Raw genomic sequence first — 12,483 nt, forward strand, 5'->3', positions numbered from 1 at the left:
AGTGAAATGGCTTTGCCGGTCATTTTACATGACCGGCAAGCTGAAATGCGCGGAGGGTGTTGTTTCTGACATCCTTCACAATCAACACTCGTTGCCCAAGAACGAAGATCGTCTGGTGAAGGAACTGAGCCACGTAGCCAGTAGCGTGAAGGCGTTAGTAGCCAAGCTTCCTGCGAGCACTGATGCACAATGGTTGAACGCGGCGTCTCAGTACGTGTTCCAGGCCGCCAACAAGCATCTTGAGTCTGCAAAAGCCAAGCCGGACGCGAGGCAGTGGTCCAGCGTGCTCAAAGAGTTTGTGGACGTGTTCAAACGTAGGGCGGGCGCTTCGCAGCATACAGTCTGCTCGGTTATGTGTCACCTGATAGGCGCCCCTGAACTGCAGTTCATCCCCCACTTGCTCCCTCCTGCAGACGACTCCATGGAGAGTACCCTCGTGCTGCTAACGCAGGCACGTATCATGCACTTGGAAGAGCTGAATCACGCCTTCTTGAAGGAGGCATACTGCGAGTTTCTGGCACAGCAGGCGAGGCTGTGCGTTTTTGGGTTCCTGCTGTCCCTGACTCCCTCCCACAATTGCCCAGCACTGCAGTCATGGATCGATGAAGAGATCGCTTTTCTAGAGGGACTCCGGCAGATAGACTCCGCTTCGGGACAGGAGAACTCCAGTTCCCAAAGTCGACAGGGGATCTGTTACAGAGCGAAGGAGGTCTTCCGCACTTCATGCGTGGTCAGCAGGTTGTTCGGACATGGCCGCGACAACTTCTGGCTCTCTCTCATGGAGGAGCACCTGACCTGCAGCGTACAGCGCGCTGCGGGATTCAAGGAGCTGGGACTGCTTCCAGAGGGAGTTGCTGTGACGTACGTTGCCCCTTTCGAAACGTGCGAGGCTCGGGTGGCCTTCTTCTCGAAAATCGTGTCGTTGTTCTTCAGTTTCAGAGACGCATTGCAGAGAGAGCCGTTGGAGCGGATGTCCAGTACCAGGCAGCTAAAATCCCGTGTCAACTCTGCCATCATTTCCTTGGACGCGCAGGTGCACATTCACGAGGCTCAAAGATTTGCGAGAGATCGAATCGCACGCGCCACAAGCGACGCTCTCTCGGTTGTATTGCCTTGCGTCCTCACGGATTTCGTCTCTTCCAAGGAAATTAACTGTCTGAGTTCGATGTGTCGACTCGTGGACGAGACTGTCTTGTGTGTAGATATCCATGGGGAGAAGTTCTTACAGACAGTGTGCCGGCAGGTTCTAGACGAGGCCCTTGACGGGGCACCCCAGTTGACAAGGCTGCATCTGAACGCCACCTACCTTACGACAGTGTTGCCGCGAGGAAAAACTGAGAGTCTCTACAAACTCAAGGCTGACGTGCAAGCGTTGCTCAAGAAGCAGCCTGGCCAAACCCTTCTGTATCTTCTTGAGAAGTCGACAGAGTTGCAGGCGAACATTTCAGTGTGGCATGGTGTGGCGAGCCGAGACTCTCCTCCCATGGGCATCCAAACACCCTTCGAAGAGTCCGCTGAGAAACTCTCCCGACAACTCCTAGCCTCGCTCGGCTCCCTACTCAACAAGGAGCGCCTCAGTTTGGATGACGCGGTATTGCTCGACGACGTGGAAACCTGGGATGCGGGTGAGGATATCCAACGGGCTTACGACCGCGCGCGAAAGACGTTCCTCAAGACCCGGCGGCCACAGCTGCCTAGAAGGCGCAGTATGGAGCCTTCCACGCTGTGGCATGCAGAACAGACAGCCAACGTTAGCCTCTCTGCATTTTTCGACTGGTTTTGTGATGTCTTCGGAGGGACGGACGAGCTTCTCCACGTCATGTGGTTTCACCTGACCTCAGAGAGCATCAAGCTCTTTCTGGGGCAAGGCCTTCAGGCTGTGGTACCGAAAGCAAAGGAGCTCGCGAAGATCCTGCGCCATCTGGACGAATGCGTTGGGTCATTTATGCAGCTTGACTCTATGGAGCCTTACGTGGCGACTATGAACGTTTTGAATGACGTGGCGATGTCACGGAAGTTGCACCGGAAGCGACAGAGATTACGACGAGCCTCCAATTCAGAAGGCTCTGGATCTCTTTTGATGATTACGGATTACTTCTGGCCTGAAGCGCGTTGGGATTCCGCCCCCATCGCCTTTACAAAAAGTCGAGACCTCCGAGACAGCCCGCACCTCCTCTTCAAGTCCATGCGAATGCGCCCCCACGACCAGAATCCTGCATTCATTCGCAACATGACCTCGCTTATGAAGGAGCACGACCCCCACCGCGCATCCTTGATGGAGGCCGCACGTGCTTCGCTCACAGACAAGGATCTCGGGTTTAGCAGCTTGCCTCCAATCTCGGCGGGAGACTGGGTGCCCCCGCTACCCGAGTTCGCGGCCGCGCTGCAAGCACTAGCCCGATCGTTCTCCACCCTGCTGCCTGACAAGAGAGCCGTCATGTTTCCCGCTCTGGCCACTGTGGAAGTTTCGTTTTCCAGAGGCAAGTCGCGAGGTGCTGAGGCGCAACTTAGACTTCCGATCATCCAAGCAGTGATACTTGCCATTCTGATGAAGAGAGGAGGAATGGACGTGATGGAAACGGCCCAGGCCGTTGGTCTTGCCGAAGAGCGCTGTCGTCATGAGGTGGCGGCCTTGGTCCGATTGAAGCTCATCAAAGTCGTTAGGGAAGGAGGGAAGACGGCACTCTGTGTCGCGTTCGGCAACGTCTTCCCGCCGAGAGAATCCATTTTGACACTGAGCTCCAATGACCCTTTCCCATCCAACCGAACAAGCGTAGACGTGCTGCAGATCCTACAGATGGAGACCGCGTCCTCGAACTCGTTGGATGAAGGATGCGAGAGCCTTATACGCAGGCTGGTGCTGGACAACCTGAGAGCCTCACTTCACGACACGCACAGCGCACATGTTGGTTTCCAACCATTCAAGTTCTGGAAAGCCATTCAGGGGCAGCTGGGCGTGGCCGGCGACTCCGCTACCTACGCGGACTTCGGCAAGGTGCTGAGCTCCATGATGGACGATGGAGTGGTGGAGAACCGCGGAGGCCTCTACACGCTTACCGAGGACCAATTGTAGGCCTTGTGTACGTACTCATTGCAAAAACTTTTGAATTGAGGCACATGTAAGCGAATCTCGGGCCTATCAAGCCAGGGTGGAAGCATTTCATGCCATTGTGACGGTACTTTGGTTCCTGGTTATTAGCATGGCAGTAGTCATCGGAATGATATGGGCTTACAAGAAGGCTGGACGGCGAGCTGAAGAGAGGGCGACCCGACGCCTGCACCCTGTGGTGTTCGAGCGTGTCAATAGCGTGGTCATTGAGAGACCACCAAAGTCGACGATGACTCCGCAAGCTGCGCTCAGCGCAGAGCTGACACACATCTACAGCCACACCCCTGGAGCCACCCCTTCGCAAGTACGACAAGCAGTTGTCGAAAAGGACATTGAATCCCTGTTGAACAGCGCGTCTGAGAGCCAAGACTCTCCTCGCTCCACGGGTGATCCTAGCGGTGTGTGATTGCGTCAGGGTGTGTGTAAATGATTGAAATCGAGATGGCTGGGTCACAGGTGAAGTTCACCTGGCGCTGTGTCTGCCAAGCCACCAAGCTGGGCGACTCGCTCTTTGTGATTGGGAGCCACAGGTGCGTGGGTGGATGGACTGTCAAAAACGCCGTCAAGCTGCAAACCGATCCACAAAGCTTTCCTCTTTGGTTCAGCAATGACATTGAGCTGGACATGATAGAAATATATGGAGACTCGGACAAGGCTGCCGTAGTCGAGTACAAGTTCATCATCCTGAAGTCTAGCGGTGCCGTGGTCTGGGAGTCATTCCACGGCAACCGAAAGATCGACTTGAACCAGGTGGGGTCCTTGGGGTCCCAATTTAACTACGGGTGGCACTGTAAGCTGGATGAGGTCTGGTCGGACTGTCAGAGTCAGAGAATTTCATTTTCGCCACTGCCACCTCCTTCCAGTGGCTATGTACCACATCCCGTCCCATCGAGGCACGACTCCGGGGCGCTGAACGAGAGGCCTCAGAACATTATGAATCTGCCGGACTACCGCACGCGTATTGACCGTGACAAGTTCATCGTCGCAAACACCGGCGACATTCATCGCGACTACGTTCTGCTGCAGACTGTCGGGAGAGGAACCTGGGGCGAGGTGCGGGCGGCGAAGAGTATTCAGTCGGGAGACCTACGTGCCACCAAAAAGATACCGAAATGCTTTGTGGAGGACTTTGAGCGGTTCCGACAAGAAGTCGACATCATGAAGTCGCTCGACCACCCCAACATAGTGAGGCTGTATGAGACGTACGAGGACATGACTGACATCTTCCTTGTCATGGAGTACTGTCAGGGAGGCGAGCTATTCGACCGTCTGGTGCAGGAGGGCAATTTTGGCGAGGAGACCGCTGCGAAGATCATGAAGCAAATCATACAGGCCGTGGCTTATTGTCATGGTAAGCGCGTCGCCCACCGCGATCTGAAGCCGGAGAACTTCTTGTTCCTCACCAACGATCCGGACTCCAGCCTCAAGCTGATAGACTTCGGACTGGCCTGCCGGTTCCGAAGCGGCATCCCTATGAAAACCTGCGCAGGGACTCCCTACTATGTGGCGCCGCAGGTACTAGACGGGCGTTACGGGCCGGAGTGCGACATCTGGTCGGCAGGCGTTATGCTGTACATCTTGCTGAGCGGACACCCTCCTTTTGCGGCCAACAGCGACAGCGAGATTCTTAGGAAAGTCAAACAAGGTCAGTTTGACTTCCCTATCCAGGAGTGGAAACACGCTAGTAACCAGGCTCGAAGCATGGTCAAGGGAATGCTGATGCGGGACCCCGAGATGCGGTTGACTCCGGACGAATGCCTTAACCATCCCTGGCTGCAGTCGTACGCGAAAGGCAATCTGCGAGATCGCACCTTCGGGCCTTCAGATGTCTTTGCCAAATTCAGACGATTCACGGGGTTGAGTCGTCTTCGTAAAATCGCCTTGACCATCATCGCGACCCAAATCAGTGACGAGTCGGAGGTTGAGGAACTGAAAGCTCTCTTCATGACGCTGGATACCAACAATGACGGCGTTCTCAGTGCCACCGAAATTCGAATGGGTGAGCTTCATTCCTTATTCTGATGCAGGCCTTGAGGCATGTAAGAGCTCACGACTGCCGGCGGACTATTCGCATCAGCTGGACCACATTCTCAGAAGCGTTGACACCAGCGGTACAGGCTGTATCGACTACACCGAATTCGTCGCAGCCTGCATGAACCGACACCACTACCAGCGAGAAGAGGCTTGCCGAAAGGCGTTTCGAATTCTGGACCGAGACGGTGACGGCCGCATCGACAACCGTGAGCTGCGGTCGATTTTCAGCATGGCGGGCGGCCTCGACGACGATGACATTTTGGAAGCGCTTGACGAGGCCGACGCAGAATCAGACGGGTCGATCACCTTCAACCAGTTTTTCAAACTCATGACCCGGAGTAAGTACCCTCAATATCTACTGCTCACTTTCCGCAGTACCCTCGAGGTCGTTGCTGAACTTTGGAGGAGACGAGAAGTCTAAGATAATGATGCAACGCGTTTCCTCGCGCAGCAGTTTGTCCCTGGCGGCACTCTGCTGCGACGGGTCCAGTGAGACAATGTAACCTGTGCAGTGTGAACGGGAAACAAAAGCGCTGAAGGTTACTCATTCCTATGTAGTGTAAATGTAACCTGTGCAGTGTGAATGTGTAGAGTGAATATGTAGTGTGAATGTGTGGTGTGAATGCGTGTTTTGTTTCTCATTCAATGGTGTGGTGTGAATGAGTGTTTTGTTTCTCAATCAATGGTTAGTGCGGTGTGAATGAGTGTGTTGTTTCTCAGCGATGTTAACTCATAATCGCGTTACACAAACTAGAGCACCGAATCGGCCCCTTGGAACTGATAACTTGCACGTCTTTCCATCTGCCTTGGCACTCCGCATCAGTGTTCAAGTGCGTCGCGCACTCTGCAAAGGCGTTGACACCCTTGGGCGTCGGAATAACTCGCTCCGGCTCGCCTATCAGCTCTCCCCACCGCAAAAGCTCACCAACGGGCACGCCCTCGGGTGCCTGCATCAGCTCGCACTGGGAGTGGTCCTGGCTTGTTGCGCACAGTACCATTCCGTTTGATTTTATTCCTCGCAGGTTTTTCGCCTTGAGATTGGAGACCACGATGCATCGTTGGCCCAGCAACTCCTCCATTGGAATGAGTCCCTTGAGCCCCGAGCAAATTTCACGCAGCTCGCCTTCTCCGCAGTCTATCTTCTCGACGAACATCTTATCGGCCCCAGGATGCTCTCTGATCTCGACGATCTTTCCGACAGTAAGCGCGATACGAGTCACGTCGTCGCGTTCGCGGAGAGGAGGCGCGGGAGGCTGGGTCTTGGCGGGCTTCGACGCCTTCTTGTCCGCCTTACCGTTGGCTTTGGCCTCCGTCTTGCCTCCCTTCTTCGGGTCGGCCTTCTTCTTGGGCGAGGTGTCAACTGGCACATGCTCCAAAAAGGCTCCCTCGATACCTGGGAGGTGCTGAACCTGGTCAAACCACCTTACGATGTGGTAGTGCGCTGCTTTTGCCCCTTCGGATGCCGTCATCATCCAGGCATGGCAGGCCGAGTAAACCACAAGGTCTGCCGCTGATAGTGAGTGGCCCTCGAGGTAGGTCCTAGTTTCCAGGTGCTGATTCAGCACGGCCAGGCTGGAGGCATCGTCGATTTTCCAGTTCCTCTCCACTACGAAGGCGGACCACTGGTCTACCTGTGCGGCCTCCACATCGGTTTTACCTCGGAGATGGTTCCCGTACGGACTCGCGTTCAGAATCGCCTCCGCCACAGGGAGGAACCCAGCACAACCATTCAATGAAGGTCCATCCTGGCCGTCAACGACAGGGGCATCCAGTCTGCTGTACTCCGACAGCATCTTCAGAGCGGTGCCCTCAACGGTGTTCAGATTGACCACTAACTTGGACATCAGCTTAACTGCAAATTTCACGATGGCAGCCAACTCGGAGACAATGACTCGCTTCCATGCGACGCAACAGGAGCTCCAGACCGCCGTAGTCGCGAAGCGGCAGTTGGAAGACCAGAAAATGGAAAACGAGAATGTATTGCAGGTGAGACCCATGGCTGTGGGTGATGCAGGAACTGCAACAGCTGGAATCAGACGCAGTGGTGTTTAGGGAGGTTGGTGCGGTGTTGCTGAAGCAAGAGAAGATCGAGGCTGTGGAAAACGTGGAGAAGCGCCTGCAGTACATCCAAGCTGAGCTGGCACGTGCCAGCTCGGCAGTGAGTGCGTGTGAAGATCGTATGAAGGAGGTGGCTGCTGCGGTGCAACAACCGTCTGTGTGAATCAGTGGTGTCTGTGTAAACGAATAGGTGGAGTGGGACGAAAAGATTGGTCTTCAAATACAACATTTGTTGACATATGGATTGGTTGGGAGAACAACCAGCAGAGCAGACTCAGGACTACACTGGGAACGATTACCCCCGCCGCTTTAAAGGCTCCATTCTGGCTCAGGACGTTCCAGACGAATATCACCATGCTGTCGAAGGGGAGGAGTTTATCACGCTTAGTGATGTCCAAATCAACTTGCAGAAGAAAGACGACGACGATTGGTCCGCGAAGAGCAACTACAGCGACTGGGGTGACCACGAGAAGATCAACACGCGCAACGAATTGCAAACGTTCAACCAGGTCATTGAGGACAGATCCAAAGGCCGAGTGCATCTGCAGTCCGCAGATCTGTTCGATACCGTCAGCCCTGTCCAAAAGTTCAGACGTAACTACACCCCCACGCTTCCCGATGTTTTCGGTAAGTGAACCGGATCTCCAGCAATGCAGCGGAATCTACTGTGGTAGTTGTCGACAAGGAGGCGCCAGAGTTGATTCAAAGCGATGCTGAACAATTGCAGAAGAAGTTTCCTAACATCTACGGTCTCCCCTACCGTGAGCTCCACTCAGCAGATCCTATGGAAAGTCGAGCTCCCGAAGAGCACCGACGCCCTATCCGAGTGGGTATTCTACTCAGTGGAGGTCCCGCTCCTGGCGGCCACAACGTTATCTGTGGCCTCTACGATTATGTAAAGCACGCGCATGTCGAGTCTCAGATCTTTGGATTCCTTGGCGGCCTGGATGGGTTGTTCAATAGCGACTACCGCCGGCTGACGAACGACTTCGTGGACCAGTTTCGAAATACTGGCGGATTCGATATGCTGTGGTCCGGGCGCGGGCGGGTGCAGGGCACCGAGGATATGCAGCGGGCGCTGGTCGTCTGCGAGGAGCTCCTTCTAGACGGGCTCGTGATTGTAGGTGGCGACGGCAGCAACTCCAACGCCGCCATTTTGGCCGAGTATTTCGGTAGTCAGAAGGGACGAACCAGTGTTGTGGGTATTCCGAAAACCATTGATGGTGACCTTCGGAACCCGTGCATTGAGACCTCTTTCGGCTTTGATACGTGTGCAAAGACCTACTCAGAGTTGATTGGCAACCTGACCACAGATATTTGCAGCCAACAGGCCGTTTACCACTTTGTACGAGTAATGGGACGTTCGGCGAGTCATCTTGTGCTGGAATGCGCATTGCAAACACGTCCTAACCTGGTATTCATCGGCGAGGAAATCGAGCGTAATGGTACGAGTCTCAAGGAAATCGTGACGGAGATTTGCGATCTAGTTGTAGCTCGTAACGCCGACAACCGCCAGTATGGCATTATCCTCGTGCCGGAGGGCCTCATTGAGTTCATCCCCGAGATGAAGCTGCTCATTGGTGAGTTGAACACAATCATGGCAGACGGGGACGACTTCGAGGTCAGTCTTCTGAGCGACAATTCTCGGGATCTCTGGCTCTTTCTCCCAGAGAACATTCGCGAGCAGCTATTGGGTGACAGGGAGGCTACAGGATACATTCAAGTGGCCAAGATCGCGACAGAGCGACTACTCATTGCACTGGTGGAGTCAGAGCTATCGGCCAACAAGCAGTTTATCCCGTTGGTGATGCCGCACTATTTCGGCTACGAAGGCCGCTGTGCCATGCCGTCCAACTTCGACGCCTCCTACTGTACTGCGCTGGGTTACACCGCGGGGTGTTTGGTGGAAAACGCCTGTAACGGCTACATGACGGTAGTACGCAATCTGGAACAGCATTACTCTGTTTGGCAGCCTGCCGGCGTGCCCTTCTACAAGATCATGGAGATGCGCTCCGGCACGGACGGAGAGACTTTTCCGGCCGTCACCCGCCAACTCGTGGATCTGGATGGGCCGCTCTTTGCTGTATTCAAGAACAGCATCGACCAGTGGAAGATGGAGGATTGTTATCGCGTGCCTGGGCCCGTACAATTCGAGGGCGTCTGCGCAGAGGTGTCCGACTACACTGTTTGTGTACCTTGCAGAGACGATCTCCTATGGCGGGCAATGGATAAAAAGCTGAACGTGGGCCGTGCAGTGGTACCCAAGCGTCCAGGCGCCTTAAGTTTCTTGCAACGAAAGCGACTCGGGTTTCAACCGACATTACCGAGGATTTTACAGAGCAAGAGCGTTTCCCTACATCAGTCCTTTCAAAGTCTGCCTCGCGATCCGTATACCCACCGGCAGACCCTGCTTTTTTACAAACATATCTGCAAGGACAACAAGTTTTTCGCACATGAGGTGCGGGACACCATGGGCGGCCCTACCATTCCCGCACTTACCGTCGGCGTCATCTTCCTCTCTAGACAATCACCCGGCATCATCAATGTGCTCTGGGGGTTGCACGAACGAATGAAACGGTTTGGTGGCAAGACCTACGGATTCTACGGAATGCAAGGCCTGCTACAAGGGAACTTCCTACACATCATCGACGACGACCTTGAGGTGTTTTACAACCAAGGCGGATGCGAGTTGCTGGGCCGCTCATCAACACACTCACTGCTTCACGCCGCAAACCAAGCCAGGGCGCTGGAAACCTGCAAGCGCCTCCAGCTTGACGGACTGGTTGTCGTGGGCAGCAACCTCGCGGTGACTGAGGCCACGCTTCTCGCTGAGTTCTTCCTCGCCAACGGCTGCCAGACTAAGGTTGTGGCTGTGCCCGCGACGGGTAGCAACAACCTAGCGCATGAGTTGATTGAGACCAACATCGGGTTTGACACCTCCTCTAAGGTGTACGCCTCTCTCATCGGAAATGTGCTTACTGACGCCGCCTCCATGCCTAAGTACTGGCACTTTATCCGCCTTATGGGAAGGGCGCCGAGCTATGAAGTGTTGGAGTGCGCGCTGCAGACACATCCTAATTTCGTTATCATTGCTGAAGAGTACGGCGCGAGCCAGAAGACGCTGGCTGACGTGGTGAGTGACATTGCCGACTGCGTTTGTCTTCGCTCAGAGATGGGGAAGAACTTCGGAACAGTGATCATTCCCGACGGTCTGCTGAGCCACCTCCCGAATATGAAGATGCTCATGGCCGAGATTGCCCGTCTTGTGGAGGAAGCGCCGGACAACGAAATGCTCAGCATCCAACACGAACTACTCGAGCTTCAGGAAGGGTCGCGTTGGTTGACCATGCTGTCGCCGTGGAACCTTGCCCTCTTCAAGTCGTTGCCGCGGTTTATTCGGAAGGAAATGGTGCAAGTCGACAATGGAGAGATGCGATTCACACGTATCGAAACCGAAGTCTTGCTCTCCCAAATGGTCCGCAAGGAACTCGAGCGTCGCGCCAAGCGTGGAGAGTTCAACGGAAAGTTCGCAGCGGTTAACCACTTCTTCGGGTACCAAGGGCGATCGTCGTTGCCCTCCAATTTCGATTGTAATCTGGCCTATGCCTATGGTCATCTGGCTGCCATCTGTGTCGAGTCTGGGTTAACTGCAATGTGCTGCACGATTCGAGGCCTTGTCGGGCCCACTGCAGAGTGGAAGGCGTTCGTTATCCCGATGAACTGCATGCTGGCGCTTGTCCCCAGCCAACAAGAAGTGCATCACGAGTTGGGTAAGGCCCGAAACAACAGCAACGTAACCGACATTCCCATCATTCCATCGTCGGAGGTCAATTTGGAAAGCAAGGCCTTCAGGTGGATGAAGACTGCTCTAGGTGAGTGTCTGTCTTTTGGCGCTTCAGCTGATATTTTACAGATGAGCAGTGGATGCTTCAAGACAGATTCTGCAACCCAGGCCCCATCCAATTCGACGGACCCGCCTCCTTGTTCCACAATCGTATCCTGCATGAGGAACAGGCGGAGTACTACGAAATGCTTAAGAAAGTGACCTCTTACACGCGCCTCCTGAAAAACACCTGCACGTTCGGCATCGAGCCTGAGTTCCTGAGATACGCCTTCGTTTCCCTCAATTCGCTGCTTGCGATGAATGTCTACAAGGACGACCTGTTGACCACGCTCCCCGTAGTCGACCTCCAAGAGGCAGAGATTAAGCAGGACACCATTTGCCGTACGTACACAGGCCTTCGGAAAGGAACCAGCTGCCGACCAGAACGCGGGTCTAGGTTTGATTCGCACGTGGGCTTGCAGCGCTCAATCACCAACTTGACAGGGCGGCTGCGCCCTCAGAGGAACAGCCCGGTGCAGAAGTCCATGGACCTATAGTCACCTGCGAGGTCTTCGACGTTTCTTGAACGCTGTCGCATGAGATGTGTAAACCATTTCAGGTTCCTTCATCCGCAAGTCCTCGGCATTTAGAGGGGCGGCGAACTCAGACTCAATTCGTGTGGCTTGCAGAGCGTCAACCTCGCGTAGAGCGTCTAGATAGTCACACTCGTGCAGCTCCTCGTTTACCACGTCTGTGAACGCGGACTCTGATGCCTCCACGGTCTTCCAGGGGCCTATGCGCGCCTCCAGGACTTCGGTAGGGGCTGGCCATTCCAATGGTGTCTCTTGGGGTTTGCGTATAGGTGGGGAGGGGCTCGCCTCGACGACAAGCCAGTCAGGACCAGATGGTAGTTCTTCAATCTTTACTTGTGTATCGGTCGTTTCCGATTTCGTTTTCTTTGTTGGTGTCAGGGTAGACTCCCCAAATCCTGGGTCTCGTGTTTTCATAACAGACTTGTACTCCGAGATACTGAGCAGGCCCCAGGCAGGCGGGGGAGGCGGTTTACTGAGATCGAACTTGCAGTTGGCGGGTCGAGCCCACTCGCTTCTCATGCTCAGCACGTTATGGTAAAATACTTGCAGGTCGGAAGTGTGACATCCGACCCAACCAGCAGGGTCATGTGTCTGGACCACCGTGGCCTTCGCCGAGTCCGCCTCCCGAGATTTGCTGGGCGCTCCGACTGTCTCTAACCCAGCGAAGGTTACGTCGCCGGACTCGAAACTGGGGTCCGAGGCCAAAAAGGGGTCCAGCGAGAAGTCTAGCTGAGAGTAGTAGTTTGGCGCCGTGAAGTGGTGCTTTGGGATGTCGGCAGAGGCGAGGAACTTTTGGTGCATCCTCCGCAGTCGGGCCCTCTCTCGTGGAGGCTGCGGCTTGCTAGACTGGGGCACATACATGGCCA

At 54.8% G+C, this 12,483-nt stretch overlaps 7 protein-coding genes across 12 annotated transcripts; 5 read left to right on the plus strand and 2 right to left on the minus strand.

Annotated features, from left to right (window-relative positions):
• Positions 1 to 28: 28 nt before the first annotated feature.
• Positions 29 to 3,073, plus strand: KVP17_001345 (uncharacterized protein; the record flags this gene model as incomplete). The annotated part of the gene is made up of 1 exon (XM_068516676.1): positions 29 to 3,073. One exon carries the CDS (start codon positions 29 to 31, stop codon positions 3,071 to 3,073), a length of 3,045 nt encoding a protein of 1,014 aa, XP_068372376.1.
• A 127-nt stretch (positions 3,074 to 3,200) lies between these two features.
• Positions 3,201 to 3,515, plus strand: KVP17_001342 (uncharacterized protein; the record flags this gene model as incomplete). The annotated part of the gene is made up of 1 exon (XM_068516672.1): positions 3,201 to 3,515. One exon carries the CDS (start codon positions 3,201 to 3,203, stop codon positions 3,513 to 3,515), a length of 315 nt encoding a protein of 104 aa, XP_068372372.1.
• Positions 3,516 to 3,535: 20 nt separating this feature from the next.
• Positions 3,536 to 5,646, plus strand: KVP17_001339 (uncharacterized protein; the record flags this gene model as incomplete). 2 transcript variants are annotated; one of them, XM_068516666.1, is made up of 3 exons in its annotated part: positions 3,536 to 5,108; positions 5,137 to 5,481; positions 5,519 to 5,646. In XM_068516666.1, 3 exons carry the CDS (start codon positions 3,536 to 3,538, stop codon positions 5,644 to 5,646), a joined length of 2,046 nt encoding a protein of 681 aa, XP_068372366.1. The 2 variants fall into 2 exon arrangements, with proteins under 2 accessions (XP_068372366.1, XP_068372365.1); XM_068516665.1 differs by having other exon boundaries at positions 5,137 to 5,564.
• A 222-nt stretch (positions 5,647 to 5,868) lies between these two features.
• On the minus strand, positions 5,869 to 7,140 carry KVP17_001343 (uncharacterized protein; the record flags this gene model as incomplete). Of its 2 annotated transcripts, none has more annotated exons than XM_068516674.1 (1): positions 5,869 to 7,140. In XM_068516674.1, one exon carries the CDS (start codon positions 7,138 to 7,140, stop codon positions 5,869 to 5,871), a length of 1,272 nt encoding a protein of 423 aa, XP_068372374.1. The 2 variants fall into 2 exon arrangements, with proteins under 2 accessions (XP_068372374.1, XP_068372373.1); XM_068516673.1 differs by having other exon boundaries at positions 5,869 to 6,987.
• KVP17_001341 (uncharacterized protein) lies at positions 7,031 to 7,364 on the plus strand (the record flags this gene model as incomplete). 2 transcript variants are annotated; one of them, XM_068516671.1, is made up of 2 exons in its annotated part: positions 7,031 to 7,129; positions 7,158 to 7,364. In XM_068516671.1, 2 exons carry the CDS (start codon positions 7,031 to 7,033, stop codon positions 7,362 to 7,364), a joined length of 306 nt encoding a protein of 101 aa, XP_068372371.1. The 2 variants fall into 2 exon arrangements, with proteins under 2 accessions (XP_068372371.1, XP_068372370.1); XM_068516670.1 differs by lacking the exon at positions 7,031 to 7,129 and having other exon boundaries at positions 7,152 to 7,364.
• Positions 7,365 to 7,440: 76 nt separating this feature from the next.
• KVP17_001340 (uncharacterized protein) lies at positions 7,441 to 11,581 on the plus strand (the record flags this gene model as incomplete). Of its 3 annotated transcripts, XM_068516667.1 has the most annotated exons (4): positions 7,441 to 7,828; positions 7,858 to 11,073; positions 11,115 to 11,426; positions 11,458 to 11,525. In XM_068516667.1, 4 exons carry the CDS (start codon positions 7,441 to 7,443, stop codon positions 11,523 to 11,525), a joined length of 3,984 nt encoding a protein of 1,327 aa, XP_068372367.1. The 3 variants fall into 3 exon arrangements, with proteins under 3 accessions (XP_068372367.1, XP_068372368.1, XP_068372369.1); XM_068516669.1 differs by lacking the exon at positions 7,441 to 7,828 and having other exon boundaries at positions 7,986 to 11,073; positions 11,115 to 11,581; XM_068516668.1 differs by lacking the exons at positions 7,858 to 11,073; positions 11,115 to 11,426; positions 11,458 to 11,525 and having other exon boundaries at positions 7,441 to 7,836.
• Positions 11,582 to 12,418, minus strand: KVP17_001344 (uncharacterized protein; the record flags this gene model as incomplete). The annotated part of the gene is made up of 1 exon (XM_068516675.1): positions 11,582 to 12,418. One exon carries the CDS (start codon positions 12,416 to 12,418, stop codon positions 11,582 to 11,584), a length of 837 nt encoding a protein of 278 aa, XP_068372375.1.
• Between the last annotated feature and the right edge of the window lie 65 nt (positions 12,419 to 12,483).

The sequence above is a fragment of a genome (assembly GCF_019968985.1).
Source record: "MAG: Porospora cf. gigantea B chromosome Unknown PgB_NODE_680_length_12483_cov_117.733, whole genome shotgun sequence".
In the NCBI taxonomy this organism is placed as follows: Eukaryota; Apicomplexa; class Conoidasida; order Eugregarinorida; family Porosporidae; genus Porospora; species Porospora cf. gigantea B.